The sequence below is a fragment of the Oncorhynchus gorbuscha genome, linkage group LG06 (genome assembly GCF_021184085.1).
Source record: "Oncorhynchus gorbuscha isolate QuinsamMale2020 ecotype Even-year linkage group LG06, OgorEven_v1.0, whole genome shotgun sequence".
Taxonomy (NCBI): domain Eukaryota; kingdom Metazoa; phylum Chordata; class Actinopteri; order Salmoniformes; family Salmonidae; genus Oncorhynchus; species Oncorhynchus gorbuscha.
Genome location: NC_060178.1, coordinates 56270244 through 56297140, shown reverse-complemented (window position 1 = coordinate 56297140; position 26897 = coordinate 56270244). Strand labels below are relative to the sequence as shown.

At 45.1% G+C, this 26897-nt stretch overlaps 1 protein-coding gene across 2 annotated transcripts; it reads right to left on the bottom strand.

Annotated features, from left to right (window-relative positions):
• Window positions 1-2641: 2641 nt before the first annotated feature.
• Window positions 2642-26613, bottom strand: LOC124038127 (poly(rC)-binding protein 3-like). 2 transcript variants are annotated; one of them, XM_046353616.1, is made up of 13 exons: window positions 26390-26612; window positions 10952-11017; window positions 9790-9906; window positions 9593-9649; window positions 9058-9174; window positions 8780-8911; window positions 8035-8163; window positions 7545-7640; window positions 6356-6397; window positions 5819-5894; window positions 5112-5164; window positions 4577-4746; window positions 2642-3903 (listed from the first exon to the last, which is right to left on the bottom strand). In XM_046353616.1, exons 3-13 carry the CDS (start codon window positions 9865-9867, stop codon window positions 3543-3545), a joined length of 1311 nt encoding a protein of 436 aa, XP_046209572.1. In that variant the 5' UTR covers window positions 9868-9906; window positions 10952-11017; window positions 26390-26612; the 3' UTR covers window positions 2642-3542. The 2 variants fall into 2 exon arrangements, with proteins under 2 accessions (XP_046209572.1, XP_046209573.1); XM_046353617.1 differs by lacking the exon at window positions 6356-6397 and having other exon boundaries at window positions 26390-26613.
• Window positions 26614-26897: the final 284 nt, after the last annotated feature.

Below are 26897 nucleotides of genomic sequence, written 5' to 3'. Positions count from 1 at the left end.
AGAAACCCAGCCTAAAACCAGAAACCCAGCCTAAAAACAGAAACCCAGCCTAAAAATAGAAACCCAGCCTAAAACCAGAAACCCAGCCTAAATCCAGAAACCCAGCCTAAATCCAGAAACCCAGCCTAAAACCAGAAACCCAGCCTAAAACCAGAAACCCAGCCTAAAAATAGAAACCCAGCCTAAAACCAGAAACCCAGCCTAAAACCAGAAACCCAGCCTAAAACCAGAAACCCAGCCTAAATCCAGAAACCCAGCCTAAAAACAGAAACCCAGCCTAAAACCAGAAACCCAGCCTAAAACCATAAACCCAGCCTAAATCCAGAAACCCAGCCTAAAACCAGAAACCCAGCCTAAAACCAGAAACCCAGCCTAAAAACAGAAACCCAGCCTAAAAATAGAAACCCAGCCTAAAACCAGAAACCCAGCCTAAAACCAGAAACCCAGCCTAAATCCAGAAACCCAGCCTAAAAACAGAAACCCAGCCTAAAACCAGAAACCCAAACTAAAACCAGAAACTCAGCCTAAAAATAGAAACCCAGCCTAAAACCATAAACCCAGCCTAAAACCATAAACCCAGCCTAAATCCAGAACCCCAGCCTAAAACCAGAAACCCAGCCTAAAACCATAAACCCAGCCTAAATCCAGAAACCCAGCCTAAAAACAGAAACCCAGCCTAAAACCAGAAACCCAGCCTAAAAACAGAAACCCAGCCTAAAACCAGAAACCCAACCTAAAACCAGAAACCCAGCCTAAAACCAGAAACCCAGCCTAAAAACAGAAACCCAGCCTAAAACCAGAAACCCAGCCTAAAACCAGAAACCCAGCCTAAAACCAGAAACCCAGCCTAAAAACAGAAACTAAGCCTAAAACCAGAAACCCAGCCTAAAACCAGAAACCCAGCCTAAAAACAGAAACCCAGCCTAAAACCAGAAACCCAGCCTAAAACCAGAAACCCAGCCTAAAACCAGAAACCCAGCCTAAAAACAGAAACCCAGCCTAAAACCAGAAACCCAGCCTAAAAACAGAAACCCAGCCTAAAACCAGAAACCCAACCTAAAAACAGAAACCCAGCCTAAAAACAGCAAGCAATGCAGATGTAGAGGCACAGGGGCTAGGAAAAACTCCCTAGAAAGGCAGGAACCCAGAAAGAAAAGAGGAACCAGGCTATGAGGGGTTGCCAGTCCTTTTCTGGATGTGCCGGGTGGAGATTGTAAGAGTACATGGCCATTAAGGCCCATAACGTGATGCAGCCACCACCATGCTTGAAAATAAGGAGGCAGTTACTCAGTGATGTGTTGTGTTGGATTTGCCCCAAACATAAGTGTCACGACTTCCGCCGAGGTTGGCTCTCCTGCCCGTTCAGGCGGTGCTCGGCGGTCGTCGTCACCGACCTACTAGCCACTACCGATCCCTTTTCGTGTATCTGTTGGTTTTGTCTGATTGTTTTCACCTGTATGTTGTTTAGTTAATTAGTGTCTGTATATAATGTAGGTTGTCCCGCCCTTGTTTTGTGCGGGATTGTTTATTTTGTCATTCGTTTCGTCTGTCGGTGTTATTGTGTTTATTATTCTCCGGTTCGTCTGTTATACTGTTTTGGATAATTTCACCCTGTGTGTATTTGGGTTGACCGTGTTTATTTTGTTCACCGGAGAATAAACTTTATATCGCTATCTGCTCTCTGCGCCTGATTCTACCCACCTTGATTAGACGTGACAATAAGGCTTTGCTTTTAGGCCAAAAAGTGTGTGTTTCCTTGCAGTATAACTTTAGTGCCTTGTTGCATACAGGATGTATGTTTTGGAATATATTTTATTCTGTATATTTCTATTCTTCTTTTCACTCATTCAGGTCATTATTGTAGCATAACTACAATGTTGTTGATCCATCCTCAGTTTTCTCCCATCACAGCCATTGAACTCTGTAGCTGTTTTAAAATCACCATTGGCCTCATTGTGTCATCCCTCAGCAGTTTCCTCCCTGTCCTGCATCTCAGTTCAGAAGGATAACTGTATCTGTGTTGTGTCTGGGTGGTTTAATACATCATCCACAGCATAATTATTAATAGGACCTTTCTTAAAGAGATAATCTGATTTGTTATTGTTACCCATCTACCAATCACTTCCCTTCTTTTTGTTGTTGTTGTTGTTGACTTTTAACCCTTTAAGAGGCTTTCGAAAAGCTCCCTGGTCTTTGTAGTTGAATCTGTGCTTGAAATTCAAAACTTGACTGAGGGATCTTACAGATGTTGTATGTATTGGGGACAGAGGAAAGGTTAGTCATTCAAGTCAACAGTTATTATGTAACTTACTATGCGATTTGTTAAGTCACATGTTTACTCCTAAACTAATTTAGGCTTGCCTAAACAAAAGGGTGAATACTAAACTATTGTAGTTATTACATTTTTATTAACTTGTAAACGTTTGTATAGTTTGTTGTTTAGATCAATTGCAAAAAAGTCACAATAAAATCAATTTCAATCCCACTTTGTAACACAACAAAATGTGAAAAAAATCCAAAGGGGGTGAATACTTATGATACCCACTGTATCAAAACAAGAATTATTCAAATTCAGGGTAACCTAACCTCAAGTGTGTGAATTGTTTAATTTTGCTGCACAAAAAAAATATAAAAATACTCATTTGTATTCACAAAAGGCTCAATTTATTTAAAATACATTATGTACGTTGTCATAGATATAATAAATTGGAATAGCTCATCAACAAAACTAAGGGTAGACCCTAACTAAAAACACAAGCATAAACATAACGTTGTTACAATATTGTGCTGCATCAATCACATACACTGAGAGCAGAGTAGAATATGAATTGGACTTCAGTTCTGAGAAAACCAAGTCACAAAAACAGCACTATAGGAGTTAGTTAGGACAGTCCCACTCTACAGGATTCTTGTGTATTGTCAAAGCCACAAGAATCCAATATGGCTTCCTGGTAATCCTTTCAGCACTGCATATGCAACAACAACACTACAGAACACCCAAGCCTGTTACCACTGATGAGAGCCTATTGGAGGAGATGAGGAAATATGACAGCGGAATAAGAGTGGAACAACCCTTGTTACAGTAAACATCACAGTAATAACTACTTTATAAAACAAGTAACCTTACCAACAGTATGCAGCTGCTACAGCGTCAATTCCTGTTTGAAACTGGACTTTTCCTAAGAACATCATTGGTCAACTACTTACATTGATGCCAAACAAAGTACAGTACATTCTATCTGAGAAAATTGTTATATTGGAAGTATCAGCTGTTTCTGTGCATCACATACTGTAAGCCTGATAAATGGCTGTGTATTCTTATGTATGTTCAGATACACTAGGAGGTATTTAGCTTCACTTACAGTTGCAAACAATTGTACTGATACACTAAAGTAGCTGAATGTCAGGTTTCATTATCAGTAGAGATATCCTTAATCATAGTCAATATAACTTAATCAAGCTTTGCAACAGGGAACAAGTGTAATGCAGTACTGACCCCAAACACATTTTTGGATGGGGGATTCAATTCTTATCCTATTAAGTCAATATGGGGCAAATTTCTGGCGGTCAGATTTTTTCATGCCAGCAGTAGGTACTTTAGTGCTGTAAGGGGATAGACCTTGTGGAAGGCCTGAGGCAGCTGCTGGGTGCATAGCCAGCATAGGGAGCGTTTTCATGCCAAGTAGACTGGAAACGGGGACAGCATAGTGCTGGGTGGGGATAGACTGTAAGGTGGAGGGGGAGTGCATGTTCATGGTGCCAGGGACTTGGGTAGTGGCAGCCATGACAGCCATAGAGGTTGGTGTGGAGACAGTGGGAACAGACTGAGAGAAGCTCATGTTGTTGAGGTCAACAGGTGATGCAGAGGAAGCAGCATGCATGGTGTATTTAGCCATCTCTAAGCTGTAAACAGATACAGGGAAGGTAGTCATTTTTTGGAGAGGATCGGGTGGGGAGAAAATGGGTAGGATTCAGTAAAGGTGTTGAAGAGAGGCATATCCAAAGAAAGGAGGAAAGAGAATGGGCAAAGCATTGGAGGAGAGTGAAAAATAGGGAAAAAAACAATTAAATGAAGAATGTTATGTGTTAAAAGCAGAATTAATAAGACAAAAGGGTTTTCATGCTTTTGTGAGTATGGATCAGTTGATTGTACGTAGACCCCAAGGCACTAAGAGTAGATGTAATGCTTTTCCAAAAAACAAAACAATGTCATCCTTTCATCATGTCAACATTGTTTGTTTGACTATCTTGTCTGTTGTTAGACTATCTTGTTTGTTAGACTATATTGTCTGTCGTTTGATTATATCTTCTGTTGTTTGACTATCTCGTCTGTTGTTTGACTATCTCGTCTGTTGTTTGACTATCTTGTCTGTCGTTTGACTATCTCGTCTGTTGTTTGACTATCTCGTCTGTTGTTTGACTATCTTGTCTGTCGTTTGACTATCTTGTCGTTGTTTGACTATCTTGTCTGTTTTTCTCCTCTATTGTCAGCTGTATCTTGTCAGTTGTCTGTCATGTAGTGCATTATTGGTCACAACTCCCAACTGACCTGTTAGAGGTAATGAAGCAGTTTTACCTGGCATTGATGAGGTAGTGTGCCACATTGATGCTGGTCGGAGAGCCTATGATCGTGACTTGGCGCATGGGCGATCCGTCCGTGGCACTGGCTATCTTAATGTGAGCTCCTGACACCTGGCGAATCTCATTGACCTTGCTGCCGTGTCTGCCAATTATGGAGCCAATAAGCTGAGGGAAAGATTGGAAAGTGAAAATGAAAATGAAAAGATGTGTCATGCATGTTGCTTGTGCATTATCAGTCCAATTAAGATATCTGCATCCTCCATAATGTTATCTCCCCAATTGGAATATCTGACATTTTCCTTGCCAATTTGGACATCTGACTATTTTATTTCTCTCAGTTTGGAAACATGTCTACCTAAAAGATAAGAATAGAACATAATGTAGAGAGATAGCATTCAGTTGGCTCACATTTCGGGAAAACAACCATTTCAGCTGTCATTCTCATTTTAGAGCAGCGAAACTGGTGCCTAAAAGAATGTGATCTATATGACATACATTGTATGATGCTGATGAGACTGAGCAAAACTTACTTCATTGGGTATTGCCAGCTCCTGAGAACTGGTGGGGACAGAGGCACCCATTCCTGCAGAGTAGGACATAACATGGTAACGACAGTGCTACATCGTTTCCATATGCACTGAATATAATGGCATTGTATGCTATGTCTGATGTCTGAGACATCACATTTATGAACTATTTGGCAACTGTCAACAATTCAGGTCATATTGCATGGATAACTAACATGAAACTATAACATGATACCACAAAAAAATAGCAAAGTTCCTTAATACATTATTAATAGACCTTAGCATTACAATTGGGGAATTTTTCATTTTGAAGTGCATCATTTTTTTTGTTGTTGCAATACCCTGTCAGGCAATAATTCTCCCTGTTTGAATGTTGTGTTATTTCAATTTGCTTGCTTGTTTGTTGTGGGGTAGAATACGCGGGGTGGTATAGGTCAGGATTGGTATGGAGGGTGTAGGAAACAGAGGAGAATCATTGCCAAGGTCAAGGAGAGGGGTCTGTAAGTTGTAAGTTCATATAGAAAGGGCTCCATCTTTTCAGACATACAGCAGAACATAACCATGTCAAATAATGGAAAGAAGATGTGCTCCTTCCAGAAGCAGAAGAGGGTTTTTGATTGGTGTGATGAGCACAGCAGGACAGAGAGTGGAAGAAAGAGGACAAAGAGAGAGGGATAGATGGACTTCCCCAGGGAGCCTTGGGTACGTACCAGGGAAGGTAGGGTTGCTCTGCCCAAGGGAAGGGAGGGGGATATGCTGCATAGCCAACTGGTGAAGCTTGGTCAACTGCAGGGTAGGAAGGAAGTTAGAACTAACCAATCAAACTGGATTATTTCAGAGGAGATGACAGCTATAGCTACGATACAGAACCAATCTGAAGTTCAAACACAGAGTTCAAAGTGTGTGTTAATTTGGTGAAGAATTTGACGAGGGTCATCAGAATCCTGCTGGCTTGTCATGGATGTGATTTGATTTGTCATTATTACATGTGGTATTTCTATGAGTAAGAAGGGCCAAGCCATCATTAGTTTTGCTTTATGGTCCCTGTCTTTGCTGACACTCTATTGAAACAAAGCACGCTGCTATGTTAGTGTTAGTAAAGACTACAGTACAGGAAAGTGCTAGTGTTTCATCCTTGCTAGTGGGTGCACTGAGGGCATAGTGTTGGCTTGGAAGGCGGTGGTGGTGGTGGTGGGCAGGAGTGGGTCATTGGGGTGGGTGTTACTGGATCAGACAAATACACTTACATCTTGATGTGGAAAAGCATACTGTCCCTGAATTGTGAAGGCCTGAAGAAAATGGGATACAATATTGACTGGGTTACTATAACTGTTTGAACATTTTTACTCTTGTCCCTTTTTGATTCTTTTCAAAAGAGTTGCAACACGTGAGAATTGAATGTAGCTTCTATGCTGCTTTATTCACATCCCCGAAATCTGTAAGACCTTTAAAAAATGTCCCATGCTTTTATCTACTACCTCCATGGTTCGATCCACCTAATTTAATCTAGAAGAAAATCCATTCGTTTTTTGTTTTTTTTAAATGTGAAAGGTCACAATGGATTTTGCTACATGTAAGACGAGAGCACATAATGCACAATGTTACATGACAAAGTTAGAGGTTTTAAGCGTCATATTTGTCTAGCATTGATGCACATCAGTACGTTGCTGTTATTTGTAAAGGGAAGATGGGCTTACTAACAGCTGTGTACTTCCAGGACAGATCTGACCAGGGGCAATAGATGTTTCAGTCAACTGGCTGTAGCAGCAATTTCTCCTCATCTGGCCACTCACAATCTACAAATAGTGGTGAGATGTCTTTATATGCAGATTCTTCCCTCTGGTGGTGAAAGATACCCTGGTTGATGTTTGGCTTGTGCATTGTGTTTCACTTCAGAATTACATGTCATAACTTGATTATTCTGAATTGAAAAGGGCCAGGAAAATGCAGCATCTGCATTTTAATTGGAAAAACAGGAAACAGGACTCTTAGTCAGAGCGACTTACAAGTTAGTGCATTAATCTTACGATAGCTAGGTGAGACAACCACATATAAGAGCGTCTGCTAAATGACTTAAATGTAAATGTAAATGTAAATATCAGTCAAAGTAAGTACATTCTTCCTCAACAAAGCAGCTATCAGCAAAGTCAAGTGTTAGTTCACGAAAGGCAAAAAAATAGGAGGGGTGCGATGGGGGGTGATGTGGTATTATTTAAGATACTCTTTGAAGAGGTAGGGATTCAGATGTTTTTGGAAGATGGGCAGGTCCTAGCTTTAGGGGGAAGCTGGTTCCACCATCGGGGTGCAAGGACAGAGAAGGACACTTGCCATCACTTGCCAATAATTAGTGCCAAAGGGCTGATGTGTGTGTGTTTTTTTTACCTTACTGTTTTGTATTAAAGTGTCACTTTTGTATATGCAAAAATAGGTACTCACTTGTGAGGCATGTTGTTGTTGTTGTTGAAATACTGGTTGGCCAGCTCCAGGCATGGTCTTGGGGCGATATGGGATTGTTGCTCCTTTGGGGGGTGACTGAAGACATGAACAAACAACTAACAGCAATGGCTGATTGGACAAACACATCACTATCAACAACAGGTTTCATTTTTTAAATGTAACCTTTATTTAATTAGGCAAGTCAGTTAAGAACCAATTCTTATTTACAATGACGGCCTACCCGGGCCAAACCCTCCCCTAACCCGGACGACGCTGAGCCAACTGTGCGCCACCCTATGGCGCAGGTAGTGAGATTGTTTCTTAGATTACTTTGATATAAATTGGTCTGATATGTCTGTAGCCTCCATTATTATGGTGTGAACCTGAGTTAAATACCATAATTATGGAGCCTATAGCCATTTCAGGTCTGACCAAACAGCTAATTGGATGCTATAATAATACTGTATGTTATTTGTATTGGCATGATTACCTCCAGCATGACAGAGCAGATGTGTCTGACACACTGCGTGATGGCCTGAGGAGTGCCTGAGATAGTGACAGCTCTCTCCGTGGATTCCGGCAGCATGTCCCCTGCCACCTGCACCTGAGCACCTGTGGTCTGGACATAACATACAATAGGAGTCAATTACAGAGATAGGGAATTACTTGTCAAAAGATTACATAGGCCATTAGATCATATATTATTAACATATTACATATATATTGTATAATTGTACAATGTCTGATATTTATATGTGACATGCACAACGTTCATGTTGTACAAATTAGTCTCTTGTGACAGACTGCTGGACAGCGCACACAAGATTTGGTTCTGTGTTCCAAGATTATGTCAACATAAATATTTGACATCTAATTATTCGGAGAGTGCAATCCTGCTCATTGTTCATTTACTGTGTTTACAATGAAGATTCAGCACTCCATTCCGTCGATGAATACATTATTTTGAGTGAGCACATTGTTTGGTACTCCACACATATCAGTCTCCCTGAATAGTGTTATGTGGTGCTGTTGCGTCATTGTAATTAATACACCTGAGGCTGTTTCATTGGGTGATTGAAAGGTTAGGATGGGATCACCAGATATGTGCTGTGTAAACAACTCCTAAAGTCACGAGTTGGCTATACAGCTCAAACAGATCTGGGAGCAGTCTAAATCAAATGAGCCCCTGGTGGACAAATGTAAATGAGAAATGCTTGAGGCCTAGCTTCTTTTACCTCTCGGATCTCCTTGATCTTGGAGCCTCCTTTGCCTATCAAGGAGCCACATTGACTGCCTGGGAACACAAGGCGGAGTGTCACTGGAGGATGGCTTGTTACAGTGCTGTTTGTCATTGCAGCTGTCATGTCCTGAAATAGAGGTTTAGACGACCGTTTTTAAGGTTATCAAAAAATAGGGGTCTGATCTCAGAAATTATATCATGAGCTTTTGTACTGTATCCTTCATTGCAGTCAATGGAAGATTTGAGTAATATGGTACCAGAGTATTTTGTTACCTCCTCAAACTTCTCAGCAATCATAGAGAAAGCTCTGAAGATGCCCTCTGTTGGTCCTGTGATGGTAACAATCCTCTCTGGAGAAGATCCCTCTGAAATGTTGATGCGAGCGCCACTCTGGAAACACTCACAGTTTTAGGTGAGTCGTATAAAACATACACTTTATTCCAGAAAGCAAGGCATACACTGTATTCCAGAAAGCAAGGCATACACTGTATTCCAGAAAGCAAGGCATACACTTTATTCCAGAAAGCAAGGCATACACTGTATTCCAGAAAGCAAGGCAAACACTTTATTCCAGAAAGCAAGCCATACACTGTATTCCAGAAAGCAAGGCATACACTGTATTCCAGAAAGCAAGGCATACACTGTATTCCAGAAAGCAAGGCATACACTGTATTCCAGAAAGCAAGGCATACACTGTATTCCAGAAAGCAAGGCATACACTGTATTCCAATTCTATTGACATTTTATTTCCTTTCTATTGAAAAAAAACATGTTTTTTTTAAATAACCGTTGTAAGGATAAGACTTACCTCCTCTCTCATCTTTTTGACGGTTTCCCCTTTCTTTCCAATTATGCTGCCTACTTCCTGTTAATGAGACACCCAAAAATGTAGCATCAACATTTCTAAGCCTTAAATCAATAACAATCATAAAAAATAATGTGATCTGACAATCAGAATAATGTAAAAGAAGAGGGATATGTTGTAATGATGAGACGTGCGTTTACCTTCCCATGCATGAGAAGCCGAAACGTGAGGGTAACATTCAGCCCCCCCCCTGTAGCCCCATCTTCCTTGTCAGACATATTCACACTTATCAACGGACTAGACACTCATACAACACTCTGTAGACAAAAGCAGGGACCCAATTCACATGAAACTGGCATAGTCAATAGATTTTGTTCAGTCGGTCATAACATGAGATAAGAATTCAAAAGCCCTGCACGACCCTTGAAATGTATCCAATATAACAGGCAGTCAATAAAACTCTAATGTAAAGGCTTTCCCAGAATTAATCAGACAATTCATTTGTCATTTTACAATGAAAGCGTTTTCCCTATAATGCCGCTGTCTTTGATTTTGACGTCAAGTTTTTCACCACATATGAACTCAAAAGTGAAATCTATGCCTCCAGAGTGAAATGTGCCCACATACCGGTAAGCCTGCATGGTAACATATTTTTTTATCATTAGCCCGATGATGCAAGGCTGATCATTATCCTGTTTTAGCGGTTGATGGTTGCTACTGGGTCAAATTAGCTTTGCCCCTGGTGTGATGCTCACATGGGACTCCCTCATTAGTTCCAGCTAAACAGAACATATGTGACTCTTCTTTGATTATACAAAAAGGAACTGCTTGAGTCCTACAGGGCAGAAGATCAAGTGATGTCTGTGTGACTGTCTCTAACATGACCCTGCCAATATCACACTGTGGGAGAACAATGTCCCACTGTTTGCATGTAACATTCATCCTATACCCAAAACCACAGAGGAATGTCTCTGAATATAACACAGACAGAAGTAGGACATGCATGCTACTTGGTGAAGGTGAATGCAGTGGTCTAAGGCACTGCATTTCAGTACTAGAGGCGTCACGACAGGCACCCTGGTTCGAATCCAGGCTGTATTACAACCGGCCCATGATTGGGATTCCCATAGGGCTGTGCACAATTGGCCCAGCATCGTACCGGTTTAGCCGGTGTAGGCAGTCAATTAATAAATAAGAATTTGTTCTTAACTGAACAGAATAATTTTTTCCACCAACCAAAATTATTTCAAATATTTCCCAAGGCTACAACAATGCTCTAAATATAACTGTATTTGTCACTTATGTATCTTACAAAGTGTGGCATGACTCATGCATGATGTTTGACCCCACTCAGATACTTACATAGTTTAATAGGATCTCTAATCATACACCAATTGATGAAGACACAGCTTTGCCGCCATGCCACACCTAAAAGCAACAAGGATTACACACAAGGATGATCATGAGTAAAATAATGTTTGAGTTTGACAATAACATCCCACTGGGAACAGATGTCAGTTTAACATCTAGTTTGGATTTACATTTGGTTGAGTTGTCAACTAATGTGAATTCAACGTGGAATCAACAAAGAAAATGTAATTGTCATTGGAATTTAGGTTAAGGGTTGGGTGAAAAAATATGAAATTCCCTTACGTTGATGACTTTTTGCAAATCAATCAGTTTCCACATTGATTCAACGACATCACATACATTTTTGGAGTTGAAATTACGTGGAAACCACGTTGATTCAACCAATTTTGCCCAGTGGGATATCATCACATTCACACAGCATATATTTGTTTCATTACAGGGGGCCAGAAATAATATACTATCGTTGCAAATAACAATATTGGGAATCCAAAAAGTTGTTGAGCAGCCAGCAGGGTACGGTGCCTTCGGAAAGTATTCAGACCCTGTCACGCCTTGGTCATTATATTTTGTGTTTTTGGTATATGTTTGGGTAAGCCAGGGTGTGACATGGGTTTATATGTTGTGTTTCGTATTGGGGTTTGTAGTAATTGGGATTGTGTATGATTAGGGGTGTGTCTAGTTAGGCTTGGCTGCCTTGGCTGCCTGAGTCAGGTGCTTGTCGTTGTCTCTGATTGAGAACCGTATTTAGACAGCCTGACTTGCGCGTTGTATTTTGTGGCTGTTTGTTCCTATCTTAGTGTTGTGTTCACCAGATAGGCTGTAATAGGTTTCACGTTTCATTTGTTGTTTTCATATACAGTTATTTCATGTACCGCGATTATTTTCATTCAAGTCATGAGTAACCTACACGCTGCATTTCGGTCTGACTCTCTTCATACAACAGACGAACGATGTTACAGACCCCTTGACTTGTTCCACATTTTGTTAGGTTGCAGCCTTATTCTAAAATGTATTCACTTGTACTTTTCCCTCATCAATCTGCACACAATACCCAATAATAACAAAGCAAAAACTGGTTTATAGAAATGTTTGCTAATTTATTAATATAATAATATAATAATAATAATATATGCCATTTAGCAGACGCTTTTATCCAAAGCGACTTACAGTCATGTGTGCATACATTCTACATATGTGTGCATACATTCTACGTATGGGTGGTCCCGGGGATCGAACCCACTACCCTGGCGTTACAAGCGCCATGCTCTACCAACTGAGCTACAGAAGGACCCCATTATTAAAAATAAAAAACTGAAATATCACATTTACGTATGTATTCAGACCCTTTACTCAGTACTTTGTTGAAGCAACTAGGGCAGCAGTTAAAGCCTTGAGTCTTCTTGGGTATTACACTACAAGCTTGGCACACCTGTATTTGGGTGTTTCTCCCATTCTTCTCTTGTGATCCTCTCAAGCTCTGTCAGATTGGATGCGGAATGTTGCTGCACAGCTATTTTTGGGTCTCTCCAGAGATGTTCGATCGAGGTCAAGTCCGGGCTCTGGCTGGGCCACTCAAGGACATTCAGAGACTTGTCCCGAAGCCACTCCTGCGTTGTCTTGACTGTGTGCTTAGGGTCGTTGTCCTATTGGAAGGTGAACATTCACCACAGTCTGAGGTCCTGAGAACTCTGGAGTAGGTTTTCATCAAGGATCTTCCTGTACTTTGCTCTGTTCATCTTTGCCTCGATCCTGACTAGTCTCCCTGTCATGTTTTGTCTTATTTTGTCTTGTCATTTTGCTTTTCCCTCTGTTCGTTTTCCCCCTGCTGGTCTTTTTAGGTTCGTTCCCCTCTTTCTCTCTTCCTCCCTCTCTCTCTTCTCTCTATCGCTCCGTTCCTGCTCCCAGCTGTTCCTATTCCCCTAATCAATCATTTAGTCTTCCCACACCTGTTCCCTATCTTTCCCCCTGATTAGAGTCCCTATTTCTCCCCTTGTTTTCCGTTTCTGCCCGGTCGGATCCTTGTCTATTGTTCACCGTGCTGTGTCTGTGTATCGCCCTGTCGTGTCGTGTTTCCCTCAGATGCTGCGTGGTGAGCAGGTGTCTGAGTCTGCTACGTTCAAGTGCCTTCCCGAGGCAACCTGCAGTTATGATCGAGTCTCCAGTCGGTTCTCGTCATTACGAGTGGAATTATGCTTTATGATTGTAGATTTACTTTACTGGATTAAAGACTCTGTTTTCGCCAAGTCGCTTTTGGGTCCTCATTCACCTGCATAACAGAAGGATCCGACCAAGAATGGACCCAGCGACTATGGATTCTCTCTACTCTACTCTCGAGTTCCAGGGAGCGATGCTCGGCAGACACGAGCAGGAATTGTCTGCTGCTCGGCATGCCGTTGAGACCCTGGCCGCTCAGGTCTCCGACCTCTCAGGACAGTATCAGAGTCTTCGTCTCGTGTCACCAGCTACTTCCGGTTCTTCCGAGCCTCCGGAACCTAGGGTTAATAACCCACCATGTTATTCTGGGCAGCCCACTGAGTGCCGCTCCTTTCTCACCCAGTGTGATATAGTGTTCTCTCTCCAACCCAACACATACTCAAGAGAGAGAGCTCGGATTGCCTACGTCATATCACTCCTTACTGGTCGGGCTCGGCAGTGGGGCACAGCTATCTGGGAGGCAAGCGCTGAGTGTACTAACAATTATCTGAACTTTAAAGAGGAGATGATAAGGGTTTTTGATCGCTCAGTTTTTGGGAAAGAAGCTTCCTGGTCCCTGTCTTCCCTATGTCAAGGTAATCGATCCATAACGGATTACTCTATAGAGTTTCGCACTCTTGCTGCCTCCAGTAACTGGAACGAGCAGGCGTTGCTCGCTCGTTTTCTGGAGGGACTCCACGCTAAGGTTAAGGATGAGATTCTCTCTCGGGAGGTTCCATCCAGCGTGGATTCTTTGATTGAACTCGCTATTCGCTTTGAACGACGGGTAGATCTTCGTCACCGAGCTCATAGAAGAGAGCTCGCGTTAACTGTGTCTCCCCTCTCTCCGACACTACCGTCTTTCCCCACTGACTCAGGTGTTGAGCCCATGCAGCTGGGGGTATTCGCATCTCGACTAAGGAGAGGGAACGGAGAATCACCAACCGCCTCTGTCTCTATTGCGGTTCCGCTGGTCATTTTGTCATTTCATGTCCAGTTAAAGGCCAGAGCTCATCAGTAAGCGGAGGGCGACTGATAAGCGCTACTAGACGGTCCTCTCCGTCAAGTACCTGTACTACCTTACCGGTCCATCTATGCTGGACCGGATCGGCAGCTTCCTGCAGTGCATTAATAGACTCTGGGGCAGAGGGCTGTTTTATGGACGAAGCCTGGGCGCGGGAACATGACATTCCTCTCAGACAGTTAGGGAGCCCACGGTCATGTTTGCCTTGGATGGTAGTCCTCTCCCCAGTATATTATATGAAACACTACCTTTAACCCTCACTGTATCTGGTAACCATAGTGAGACCATTTCTTTTTTGATTTTTTGTTCACCTTTTACACCTGTTGTTTTGGGTCATCCCTGGCTAGTGTGTCATAATCCTTCTTTTGATTGGTCTAGTAATTCTATCCTTTCCTGGAACGTTTCTTGTCATGTGACGTGTTTAATGTCTGCTATTTCTCCTGTTTGTTCTGTCCCCTCTTCTCAGGAGGAACCTGGTGATTTGACAGGAGTGCCGGAGGAATATCATGGTCTGCGCACGGTCTTCAGTCGGTCCAGAACCAACTCCCTTCCTCCTCACCGGTCGTATGATTGTTGTTCTGATCTCTTCAAGAAGCGTTTTGCATCCGCTCCTATCCTTGTTGCACCTGACGTCACTAAACAGTTTATTGTTGAGGTTGACGCGTCGGGGTGGGCGTGGGAGCCATTCTGTCCCAGCGCTCCGATACTGACGATGGGGTCCACCCTTGTGCGTATTTTTCTCATCGCCTGTCACCGTCGGAACGTAACTATGATGTGGCTAACCGCGAACTGCTCGCCATCCGTTTAGCCCTAGGCAAATGGCGACAGTGGTTGGAGGGGGCGACCGTTCCTTTTGTCGTTTGGACTGACCAAAAGAACCTTGAGTACATCCGTTATGCCAAATGACTGAATGCGCGTCATGCTCGTTGGGCGTTGTTTTTCGCTCGTTTCGAGTTCGTTATTTCTTATTGCCCGGGTACTAAGAACACCAAGCCTCATGCTTTATCCCGTCTCTTTAGTTCTTCTGTGGCTTCTACCGATCCCGAGGGGATCCTTCCTGTTGGGCGTGTTGTCGGGTTGACTGTCTGGGGAATTGAGAGACAGGTTAAGCAAGCACTCATGCACACTGCGTCGCCGCGCGCTTGTCCTAGTAACCTTCTTTTCGTTCCTGTTTCTACTCGTCTGGCTGTTCTTCAGTGGGCTCACTCTGCCAAGTTAGCTGGCCATCCCGGCGTTCGGGTTACGCTTGCTTCTATTCGCCAGCGGTTTTGGTGGCCTACTCAGGAGCGGAACACGCGCCGTTTCGTGGCTGCGTGTTCAGACTGCGCGCAGAAGAAGTCTGGTAATTTTTTTTCTGCTTCTGCTCCTGGTCTTGCTGGGTCTCAGTCTGTTCCCTGCCATCGCATCTCTCCTGTTCTTGTTCCTGCCCTTGCTGTGTCTCAGTCTGTCCCTAGTTGTTACTCTCCTGGCCTGTTTGGTCCTGTTTGCTCTAAAGCTTTCAGTTCTCTACCCGTGTCTCATTTTTTTTTTTTTAGAGTAGTACCCTAGTTTCCCTTTTTATCGTTTTTCGTTACGGTCCTGAGGAGAGGAGTTGGGTTCTTTCTCGGGACGTGCTGGACCGTTTGTGATCTATGATTTCCTCCGTTGCCGCCAGTGTTCCTCCTCGAGAGCGCCAGGAGGCGCTCGGTGAGTGGGAGGGTACTGTCATGTTTTGTCTTATTTTGTCTTGTCATTTTGCTTTTCCCTCTGTTCGTTTTCCCCCTGCTGGTCTTTTTAGGTTCGTTCCCCTCTTTCTCTCTTCCTCCCTCTCTCTCTTCTCTCTATCGCTCCGTTCCTGCTCCCAGCTGTTCCTATTCCCCTAATCAATCATTTAGTCTTCCCACACCTGTTCCCTATCTTTCCCCCTGATTAGAGTCCCTATTTCTCCCCTTGTTTTCCGTTTCTGCCCGGTCGGATCCTTGTCTATTGTTCACCGTGCTGTGTCTGTGTATCGCCCTGTCGTGTCGTGTTTCCCTCAGATGCTGCGTGGTGAGCAGGTGTCTGAGTCTGCTACGTTCAAGTGCCTTCCCGAGGCAACCTGCAGTTATGATCGAGTCTCCAGTCGGTTCTCGTCATTACGAGTGGAATTATGCTTTATGATTGTAGATTTACTTTACTGGATTAAAGACTCTGTTTTCGCCAAGTCGCTTTTGGGTCCTCATTCACCTGCATAACACTCCCAGTCCCTGCCTCTGAAAAAATAAAAACATCCCCACAGCAGGATGCTGCCACCATCATCCTTCACCGTAGGGAGGGTGCCAGGTTTCCGCCAAATAGTTCAATCTTGGTTTCATCAGACCAGAGAATCTTGCTTCTCATGGCCTGAGAGTCTTTAGGTGACTTTTGGCAAACTCCAAGCGGGCTGTCATGTGCCTTTTACTGAAGAGTGGCTTTCGTCTGGCCACTCTACCATAAAGGCCTAATTGGTGGAGTGCTGCAGAAATCGCTGTCCTTCTGGAAGGTTCTCCCATCTCCATAGAGGAACTCTAGAGCTCTGTCAGAGTGACCATCAGGTTCTTGATCACCTCCCTGACCAAAGCCCTTCTCCCCCGATTGCTTAGTTTTGTCATGCAGGTGAAAGAGGACCCAAAAGCGACTTGGCGAAAACAGAGTCTTTAATCCAGTAAAGTAAATACAAACAAAAAACACAACTTTCACTCGAAATGACGAGGACAAACTGGAGACTCGATCTTGAACAGCAGGTGAACAGCAGGTTGCCTCGGGAAGGCACTTGAACCAGACAGACTCAGACACCTGCTCACCACGCAGCATCTGAGGAAAACACGACACGACAGGGCGATACACAAACACAGCACGGTGAATTCTAGACAAGGAACCGACAGGACAGGAACGGAACACAAAGGAAGAAATAGGGACTCTAATCAGGGGAAAGGATCGGGAACAGGTGTGGGAAGACTAAATGATTGATTAGGGGAATAGGAACAGCTGGGAGCAGGAACGGAACGATAGAGAGAAGAGAGAGCGAGAGAGTGAGAGAGGGAGGGGGAGAGAGAGAGGGATAGAAAGAGGGAAAGAACCTAATAAGACCAGCAGAGGGAAACGAATAGAATGGGAAGCACAGGGACAAGACAAGATAATAAATGACAAAACATGACAGTACCCCCCCACTCACCGAGCGCCTCCTGGCGCACTCGAGGAGGAATCCTGGCGGCAACGGAGGAAATCATCAATGAGTGAACGGTCCAGCACGTCCCGAGACGGAACCCAACTCCTCTCCTCAGGACCGTAACCCTCCCAATCCACTAAGTATTGGTGACCCCGTCCCCGAGAACGCATGTCCATGATCTTATGTACCTTGTAAATAGGTGCGCTCTCGACAAGGACGGGAGGGGGGAGGGAAGACGAACGGGGGTGCGAAGAAAGGGCTTAACACAGGAGACATGGAAGACAGGATGGACGCGACGAAGATGTCGCGGAAGAAGCAGTCGCACAGCGACAGGATTGACGACCTGGGAGACACGGAACGGACCAATGAACCGCGGAGTCAACTTACGAGAAGCTGTCGTAAGAGGAAGGTTGCGAGTGGAAAGCCACACTCTCTGGCCGCAACAATACCTTGGACTCTTAATCCTGCGTTTATTGGCGGCTCTCACAGTCTGTGCCCTGTAACGGCAAAGTGCAGACCTCACCCTCCTCCAGGTGCGCTCACAACGTTGGACAAACGCTTGAGCGGAGGGAACGCTGGACTCGGCAAGCTGGGATGAGAACAGAGGAGGCTGGTAACCCAGACTACTCTGAAACGGAGATAACCCGGTAGCAGACGAAGGAAGCGAATTGTGAGCGTATTCTGCCCAGGGGAGCTGTTCTGCCCAAGACGCAGGGTTTCTGAAAGAAAGGCTGCGTAGTATGCGACCAATCGTCTGATTGGCCCTCTCTGCTTGACCGTTAGACTGGGGATGAAACCCGGAAGAGAGACTGACGGACGCACCAATCAAACGACAGAACTCCCTCCAAAACTGTGACGTGAATTGCGGGCCTCTGTCTGAAACGGCGTCTAACGGGAGGCCATGAATTCTGAATACATTCTCGATAATGATTTGTGCCGTCTCCTTAGCGGAAGGAAGTTTAGCGAGGGGAATGAAATGTGCCGCCTTAGAGAACCTATCGACAACCGTAAGAATCACAGTCTTCCCCGCAGACAAAGGCAGACCGGTAATGAAGTCTAGGGCGATGTGAGACCATGGTCGAGAAGGAATGGGGAGCGGTCTGAGACGACCGGCAGGAGGAGAGTTACCCGACTTAGTCTGCGCGCAGTCCGAACAAGCAGCCACGAAACGGCGCGTGTCACGCTCCTGAGTCGGCCACCAAAAGCGCTGGCGAATAGACGCAAGAGTGCCTCGAACACCGGGATGACCAGCTAACTTGGCAGAGTGAGCCCACTGAAGAACAGCCAGACGAGTGGAAACAGGAACGAAAAGGAGGTTACTAGGACAAGCGCGCGGAGACGCAGTGTGCGTGAGTGCTTGCTTAACCTGTCTTTCAATTCCCCAGACTGTTAACCCGACAACACGCCCATAAGGAAGAATCCCCTCGGGATCAGTAGAAGCCACAGAAGAACTAAACAGACGGGATAAGGCATCAGGCTTGGTGTTCTTGCTACCCGGACGGTAAGAAATCACAAACTCGAAACGAGCGAAAAACAACGCCCAACGAGCTTGACGGGCATTAAGTCGTTTGGCAGAACGGATGTACTCAAGGTTCTTATGGTCTGTCCAAACGACAAAAGGAACGGTCGCCCTCCAACCACTGTCGCCATTCGCCTAGGGCTAAGCGGATGGCGAGCAGTTCACGGTTACCCACATCATAGTTGCGCTCAGATGGCGACAGGCGATGAGAAAAATAAGCGCAAGGATGAACCTTATCGTCAGACTGGAAGCGCTGGGATAGAATGGCTCCCACGCCTACCTCTGAAGGCCAACCTCGACAATGAATTGTCTAGTGACGTCAGGAGTAACGAGGATAGGAGCGGACGTAAAACGTTCTTTTAGAAGATCAAAAGCTCCCTGGGCGGAACCGGACCACTTAAAACACGTCTTGACAGAAGTAAGAGCTGTGAGAGGGGCAGCAACTTGACCGAAATTACGAATGAAACGCCGATAGAAATTAGCGAAACCTAAAAAGCGCTGCAACTCGACACGTGACCTTGGAACGGGCCAATCACTGACAGCTTGGACCTTAGCGGAATCCATCTGAATGCCTTCAGCGGAAATAACGGAACCGAGAAAAGTAACGGAGGAGACATGAAAAGAGCACTTCTCAGACTTTACGTAGAGACAATTCTCTAAAAGGCGCTGTAGAACACGTCGAACGTGCTGAACATGAATCTCGAGTGACGGAGAAAAAATCAGGATATCGTCAAGATAGACAAAAACAAAGATGTTCAGCATGTCTCTCAGAACATCATTAACTAATGCCTGAAAAACAGCTGGCGCATTGGCGAGACCAAACGGCAGAACCCGGTACTCAAAATGCCCTAACGGAGTGTTAAACGCCGTTTTCCACTCGTCCCCCTCTCTGATGCGCACGAGATGGTAAGCGTTACGAAGGTCCAACTTAGTAAAGCACCTGGCTCCCTGCAGAATCTCGAAGGCTGATGACATAAGGGGAAGCGGATAACGATTCTTAACCGTTATGTCATTCAGCCCTCGATAATCCACGCAGGGGCGCAGAGTACCGTCCTTCTTCTTAACAAAAAGAACCCCGCCCCGGCCGGAGAGGAAGAAGGCACTATGGTACCGGCGTCAAGAGACACAGACAAATAATCCTCGAGAGCCTTACGTTCGGGAGCCGACAGAGAGTATAGTCTACCCCGAGGAGGAGTGGTCCCCGGAAGGAGATCAATACTACAATCATACGACCGGTGAGGAGGAAGGGAGTTGGCTCGGGACCGACTGAAGACCGTGCGCAGATCATGATATTCCTCCGGCACTCCTGTCAAATCGCCAGGTTCCTCCTGAGAAGTAGGGACAGAAGAAACGGGAGGGATGGCAGACATTAAACACTTCACATGACAAGAAACGTTCCAGGATAGGATAGAATTACTAGACCAATTAATAGAAGGATTATGACATACTAGCCAGGGATGACCCAAAACAACAGGTGTAAACGGTGAACGAAAAATCAAAAAAGAAATAGTCTCACTGTGGTTACCAGATACTGTGAGGGTTAAAGGTAGTGTCTCAAATCTGATACTGGGAAGATGACTACCATCTAAGGCGAACATGGGCGTAGGCTTCTCTAACTCTCTGAAAGGAATGTCATGTTTCCGAACCCATGCTTCGTCCATGAAACAACCCTCAGCCCCAGAGTCTATCAAGGCACTACATGTAGCACCCGAACCGGTCCAGCGTAGATGGACCGACAAAGTAGTACAGGATCTTGATGGAGAGACTTGAGTAGTTGCGCTCACCTGTAGCCCTCCGCTTACAGATGAGCTCTGGCTTTTACTGGACATGAATTAACAAAATGTCCAGCAACTCCGCAATAGAGGCACAGGCGGTTGGTGATCCTCCGTTCCCTCTCCTTAGTCGAGATGCGAATCCCTCCCAGCTGCATGGGCTCAGACTCTGAGCCAGAGGAGGGAGATGGTTGCGATGCGGAGCAGGGAAACACCGTTGATGCGAGCTCTCTTCCACGAGCCCGGTGACGAAGATCTACCCGTCGTTCTATGCGGATGGCGAGAGCAATCAAAGAGTCCACATCTGAAGGAACCTCCCGGGAGAGAATCTCATCCTTAACCACTGCGTGGAGTCCCTCCAGAAAACGAGCGAGCAGCGCCGGCTCGTTCCACTCACTAGAGGCAGCAAGAGTGCGAAACTCAATAGAATAATCCGTTATGGACCGTTCACCTTGGCATAAGGAAGCCAGGGCCCTAGAAGCCTCCCTACCAAAAACTGAACGGTCAAAAACCCGAATCATCTCCTCTTTAAAGTTCTGGAACTTGTTAGAGCAATCAGCCCTTGCCTCCCAGATAGCTGTGCCCCATTCTCGAGCCCGGCCAGTAAGGAGTGAAATGACGTAAGCAACCCGAGCTCTCTCTCTAGAGTATGTGTTGGGTTGGAGAGAGAACACAATCTCACACTGCGTGAGAAAGGAGCGGCACTCAGTGGGCTGCCCGGAGTAGCAAGGTGGGTTATTAACCCTAGGTTCTGGAGGCTCGGCAGGCCAGGAAGTAACAGGTGGCACGAGACGTAGACTCTGGAACTGTCCAGAGAGGTCGGAAACCTGAGCGGCCAGGTTCTCCACGGCATGGCGAGCAGCAGACAATTCCTGCTCGTGTCTGCCGAGCATGGCTCCTTGGATCTCGAGGGCAGTGTAACGAGCGTCTGAAGTCGCTGGGTCCATTCCTTGGTCGGTTCCTTCTGTCATGCAGGTGAAAGAGGACCCAAAAGCGACTTGGCGAAAACAGAGTCTTTAATCCAGTAAAGTAAATACAAACAAAAAACACAACTTTCACTCGAAATGACGAGGACAAACTGGAGACTCGATCTTGAACAGCAGGTGAACAGCAGGTTGCCTCGGGAAGGCACTTGAACCAGACAGACTCAGACACCTGCTCACCACGCAGCATCTGAGGAAAACACGACACGACAGGGCGATACACAAACACAGCACGGTGAATTCTAGACAAGGAACCGACAGGACAGGAACGGAACACAAAGGAAGAAATAGGGACTCTAATCAGGGGAAAGGATCGGGAACAGGTGTGGGAAGACTAAATGATTGATTAGGGGAATAGGAACAGCTGGGAGCAGGAACGGAACGATAGAGAGAAGAGAGAGCGAGAGAGTGAGAGAGGGAGGGGGAGAGAGAGGGATAGAAAGAGGGAAAGAACCTAATAAGACCAGCAGAGTGAAACGAATAGAATGGGAAGCACAGGGACAAGACAAGATAATAAATGACAAAACATGACAAGTTTGCCGGGAAGCCAGCTCCAGGAAGAGTCTTGGTGGTTCCAAACTTCTTTCATTAAAGAATGATGGAGGCCACTGTGTTCTTGAGGACCTTCATTGCTGCTGTAATATTTTAGTATCTCTCCTGAGATCTGTGCCTCGATACAATCATGTGAGCAATTTTGTTTCTAGAATTCTGAGGAAATTGTTATATTTAATCCCTTTTCGAATAAGACTGTAATGTGTCAAATGTGGAAAAAGTCAAGGGGTCTGAATACCTTCCGAATGCACTGTATATATGGCCTAACAAGAGTGAGTCCCTTCTCTGTGTCATTTTAAGGTACTGTAAAATCCTATAATCCTATAGGCCAGGATTTGTTTGGTAAATGCTTAAGACCATTCTGACCCATTTCTTTCACCTCTAGCATGTCAGCACCCACTCACTACTTTAGAACAAAACACTGATACAAAACAGCAGACATAAACATGATTTACAGATTATCTCATATTTCAATCATTCATGCTTTTCCCAAACAACAACAAACAAACATGGGCAGTGACAACGGGTTTTAATAACAATTTCATCTTGGTGAGCAAAATTCAATTTACGCTACAGTGTTCACATGTACTCTTGACTAACTCTTATCTTGAGAACAAAATCGATATTGAATTTGATCTTTGATACTCATGAAATAGTCATTTCTGGAAGATATTTATCATAAGAAAAGTGACTTTGTTCAGAGACTGTGTTGTGGCCCGCGCCTTAATTGTGCGATATAGGGCCTAAATACTGTTCTGTAACATCGGAGTATATTAAAACCTTCCTCTCACATCATGCAACGAGATTAGGCCAATCTAAGCTTGGGGATAAAATAAATGTTTTCCCTGTATACAAGGGCATAGAACATTGGCAAACATATTTATACTTAAAACCACATTGTTTTTACCTAAAGCCTCACCTTTATATCAGTTTTGTCAATAAAATGCAGTTCTGTACATAAAATGGAATACTGCATGGAATAAAATGGAACAAAACCGTCTCTGACGCTTGTCGGACGTGGCAGGGCTTGAAAACCATTACGGACTACAAAGGGAAACCCAGACACAAGCTGCCCAGTAACACGAGCCTAGCAGATGAGCTAAATGCCTTTTATATTCGCTTCGAGGCAAGCAACACTGAAGCATGCATGAGAGCACAGGCGTTCTGGATGACTGTGTGATAAGTCGATGTGAACAAAATGTTCTTTTTTTGTGTGTGTATTTTCACCCCAATTTCGTGGTATCCAATTAGTAGTTACAGTCTTGTCTCATCACTGCAACTCCCGTACGGATTTGGGAGAGGCGAAGGTCGAGAGCTGTGCGTCCTCCGAAACATACCCCAACCAAACCGCACTGCTTCTTGACACAATGCCCGCTTAACCTGGAAGCCAGCCGCACCAATGTATCGGAGGAAACAACATACACCTGACGACCATGTCAGCGTGCACTGCGCCTGGCCCACCACCGGAGTCGCTAGTGAGTGATAGGACAAGGATATCCCTGCCGGCCAAACCCTCCCCTAACCCGGACGATGTTGGGCCAAGTGTGCGCCATCCCATGGGTGTCCCGGTCGCGGCCGGCTGCGACAGATACAGGACTCGAACCCATAATCTCTAGCAGCACAGCGAGCACTGTGATGCAGTGCCTTAGACCACTGTGCCACTCGGGAGGCCCCATGAACAAAACCTTTAAACAGGTCAACATTCACAAAGCCGCTGGGCCAGACGGATTACCAGGACGTGTACTCAAAGCATGCGTGGACCAACTGTCAAGTGGCTTCACTGACATTTTCAAACTCTCCCTGACCGAGTCTGTAATACCAACATGTTTCAAGCAGACCACCAATAGTCCCTGTGCCCAAGAACACAAAGGCAACCTGCCTAAATGTCTACAGACCCGTAGCACTCACGTCCGTAGCCATGAAGTGCTTTGAAAGGTTGGTAATGGTTCACATCAACACCATTATCCCAGTAACCCTAGACCCACTCCAATCTGCATATCGCCCAAACAGATCCACAGATGACGCAATCTCTATTGCACTCCACACTGCCCTTTCCCACCTGGACAAAAGGAACACTTATGTAAGAATGCTATTCATAGCGTTCAACACCATAGTACCCTCAAAGCTCATCACTAAGCTAAGGATCCTGGGACTAAACCCCTCCCTCTGTAACTGGATCCTGGATTTCCTGATGGGCCGCCCCCAGGTGGTGAGGGTAGGTAGCAACACATCTGCCACTCTGATCCTCAACACTGGAGCTCCCCAGGGGTACGTGCTCAGTCCCCTCCTGTACTGACTGTTCACCAACGGCTGTATGGCCAAGCACAACTCCAACACCATCATTAAGTTTGCAGACGACACAACAGTGGGAGGCCTGACCACCAACAACGACGAGACAGCCTATAGGGAGGAAGTCAGAGACCTGGTCGGGTGGTGCCAGAATAACAACCTATCCCTCAACGTAACCAAGACTAAGGAGATGATTGTGGACTACAGGAAATGGAGAACCGAGCATGCTCCAATTCTCATCGACGGGGCTGTAGTGGAGCAGGTTGAGAGCTTCAAGTTCATTGGTGTCCACATCAACAACAGACTAGCATGGTCCAAACACACCAAGACAGTCGTGAAGAGGTTATGTCGAAGCCTATTCCCCCTCGAAACTAAAAAGATTCGGCATGGGTCCTGAGATCTTCAAAAGGTTCTACAGCTGCAACATCGAGAGCATCCTGAGTGGTTGCATCACTGCCTGGTACGGCAATTGCTCGGCCTCTGACTGCAAGGCAATACAGAGGGTAGTGCGTATGGCCCAGTACATCACTGAGGCTAAGCTGCCTGCCATCCAGGACCTCTACACCAGGCGGTGTCAGAGGCCTAAAAATTGTCAAAGACCCCAGCCACAGACTGTTCTCTCTTCTACCGCATGGCAAGCGGTACCGGAGTGACAAGTCTAGGACAAAAAGGCTTTATAACAGTTTATACCCCCAAGCCATAAGACTCCTGAACAGGTAATCAAATGGCTACCCGGATTATTTGCATTGTGTGCCACCCCCATCCCCTCTTTTACGCTGCTGCTACTCTCTGTTTATCATATATGCATAGTCACTTTAACCATATCTACATGTACATACTACCTCAATCAGCCTGAATTAACCAGTGTCTATATGTAGCCTCGCTACTTTTAAAGCCTGTACAGACAGCCTTTATAGCCTGTCTTTTTACTGTTGTTTTATTTCTTTACCTACCTACTGTTCCCCTAATACCTTTTTTGCACTATTGGTTAGAGCCTGTAAGTAAGCATTTCACTGTAAGGTTGTATCCGGCGTACGTGACAAATAAACTTTGATTTGATTTGAACTGCTCGGCATCTGACCGTAAGGCGCTACAGAGGGTAGTGCGAACGGCCCAGTACATCACTGGGGCCAAGCTTCCTGCCATCCAGGACCTATATAATAGGCGGTGTCAGAGGAAAGCCCATAAAATTGGCAGAGACTCCAGTCACCCAAGTTATAGACTGTTTTCTAGGACCAAAAGGCTCCTCAACAGCTTCTACCCCCAAGAAATTAGACTGCTGAACAATCCATCAAAATTGCCCCCTCTTGTACACTGCTGCTACTGGCTGTTTGTTTGTTACCTATGCATAGTCACTTCGCCCTCACCTACATGTACAGATTACCTCAACTAGCCTCAACCTCTGCACACTGACTCGGTACTGGTGCCACCTGTATATAGCCTCGTTATTGTTATTCGTATTGTGTTACTTTTTATTATAACTTTTTTATTGTAGCCTACTTGGTAAATATTTTCTTCTTCTTGAACTGCACTGTTGGTTAAACGGCGTGTAAGTACGCATTTCGCGGTAAAGTCTACACTTGTTGTATTCGGCGCCTGTGGCAAATAAAGTTTGATTTTGATTTGAATTTAACAATAAGGGTAACTCAATGAGAAACTCAATGACACGGGTAGCTAAGTATATGTCAACTCAGGGAAGCCGACTATTGTAAGTCTACTTCACAGAACTCAAGATAAGAGGGCAATTTATTTGTAAATCGTTAAAAGAACAGGGGATTAAAGTCTACGGTTGAGTAAGACTACTGTAGTTTTCTTCTTTGCAATATTATTACCAAGGGAAACATAACGTATCTGAAAGCCTAAATCCTCTGTTAGCCCCATTGGTTGAGGGGTCTGTAATGTGACAAGAACTATTAGTATTAAACACTAACCTTCTGTTTTAGTATAAATATTAGTTCCTCTTCCTCGTCCCTCCAGAATGAGTAGTCCTCTAGTTTTACAGTCGTCGTTAAATGTTTGACCCCCTTTGTTGTCAGTTATTGCACAGAGAATCAACAGATGGCTATCTGTGCCCCTAGACTGGCTGGAGTGAGGTTGGCTTTGCTATTTGTCCGTCCCCTAGTTTAGCCCTAGATAATCCCCTACAGAGGGCAAAATAACCTGCATCTCTCCATTTCAGTGGCACATGAGAGGTGTTGCTCTGTGGAAAGATCCACCAGCTGCTGAGGCCTGAGGGCAGGGCAAATTGGCTCCTCTGCAGGACACTGTCCAGAGAGAGCTATGGTTATAGTGTCTGCATGGGTTATGTTTAGAGAGACATCCATAATGTCTTCATGGGATGCTTTACTCTTACTCTGCCCCTCCCCCACATCAAGCCCTTTTACAACCCATAATGAGGCCATAATGGATACAATGCGGCCCTTCTGCCCATAGAGCTGC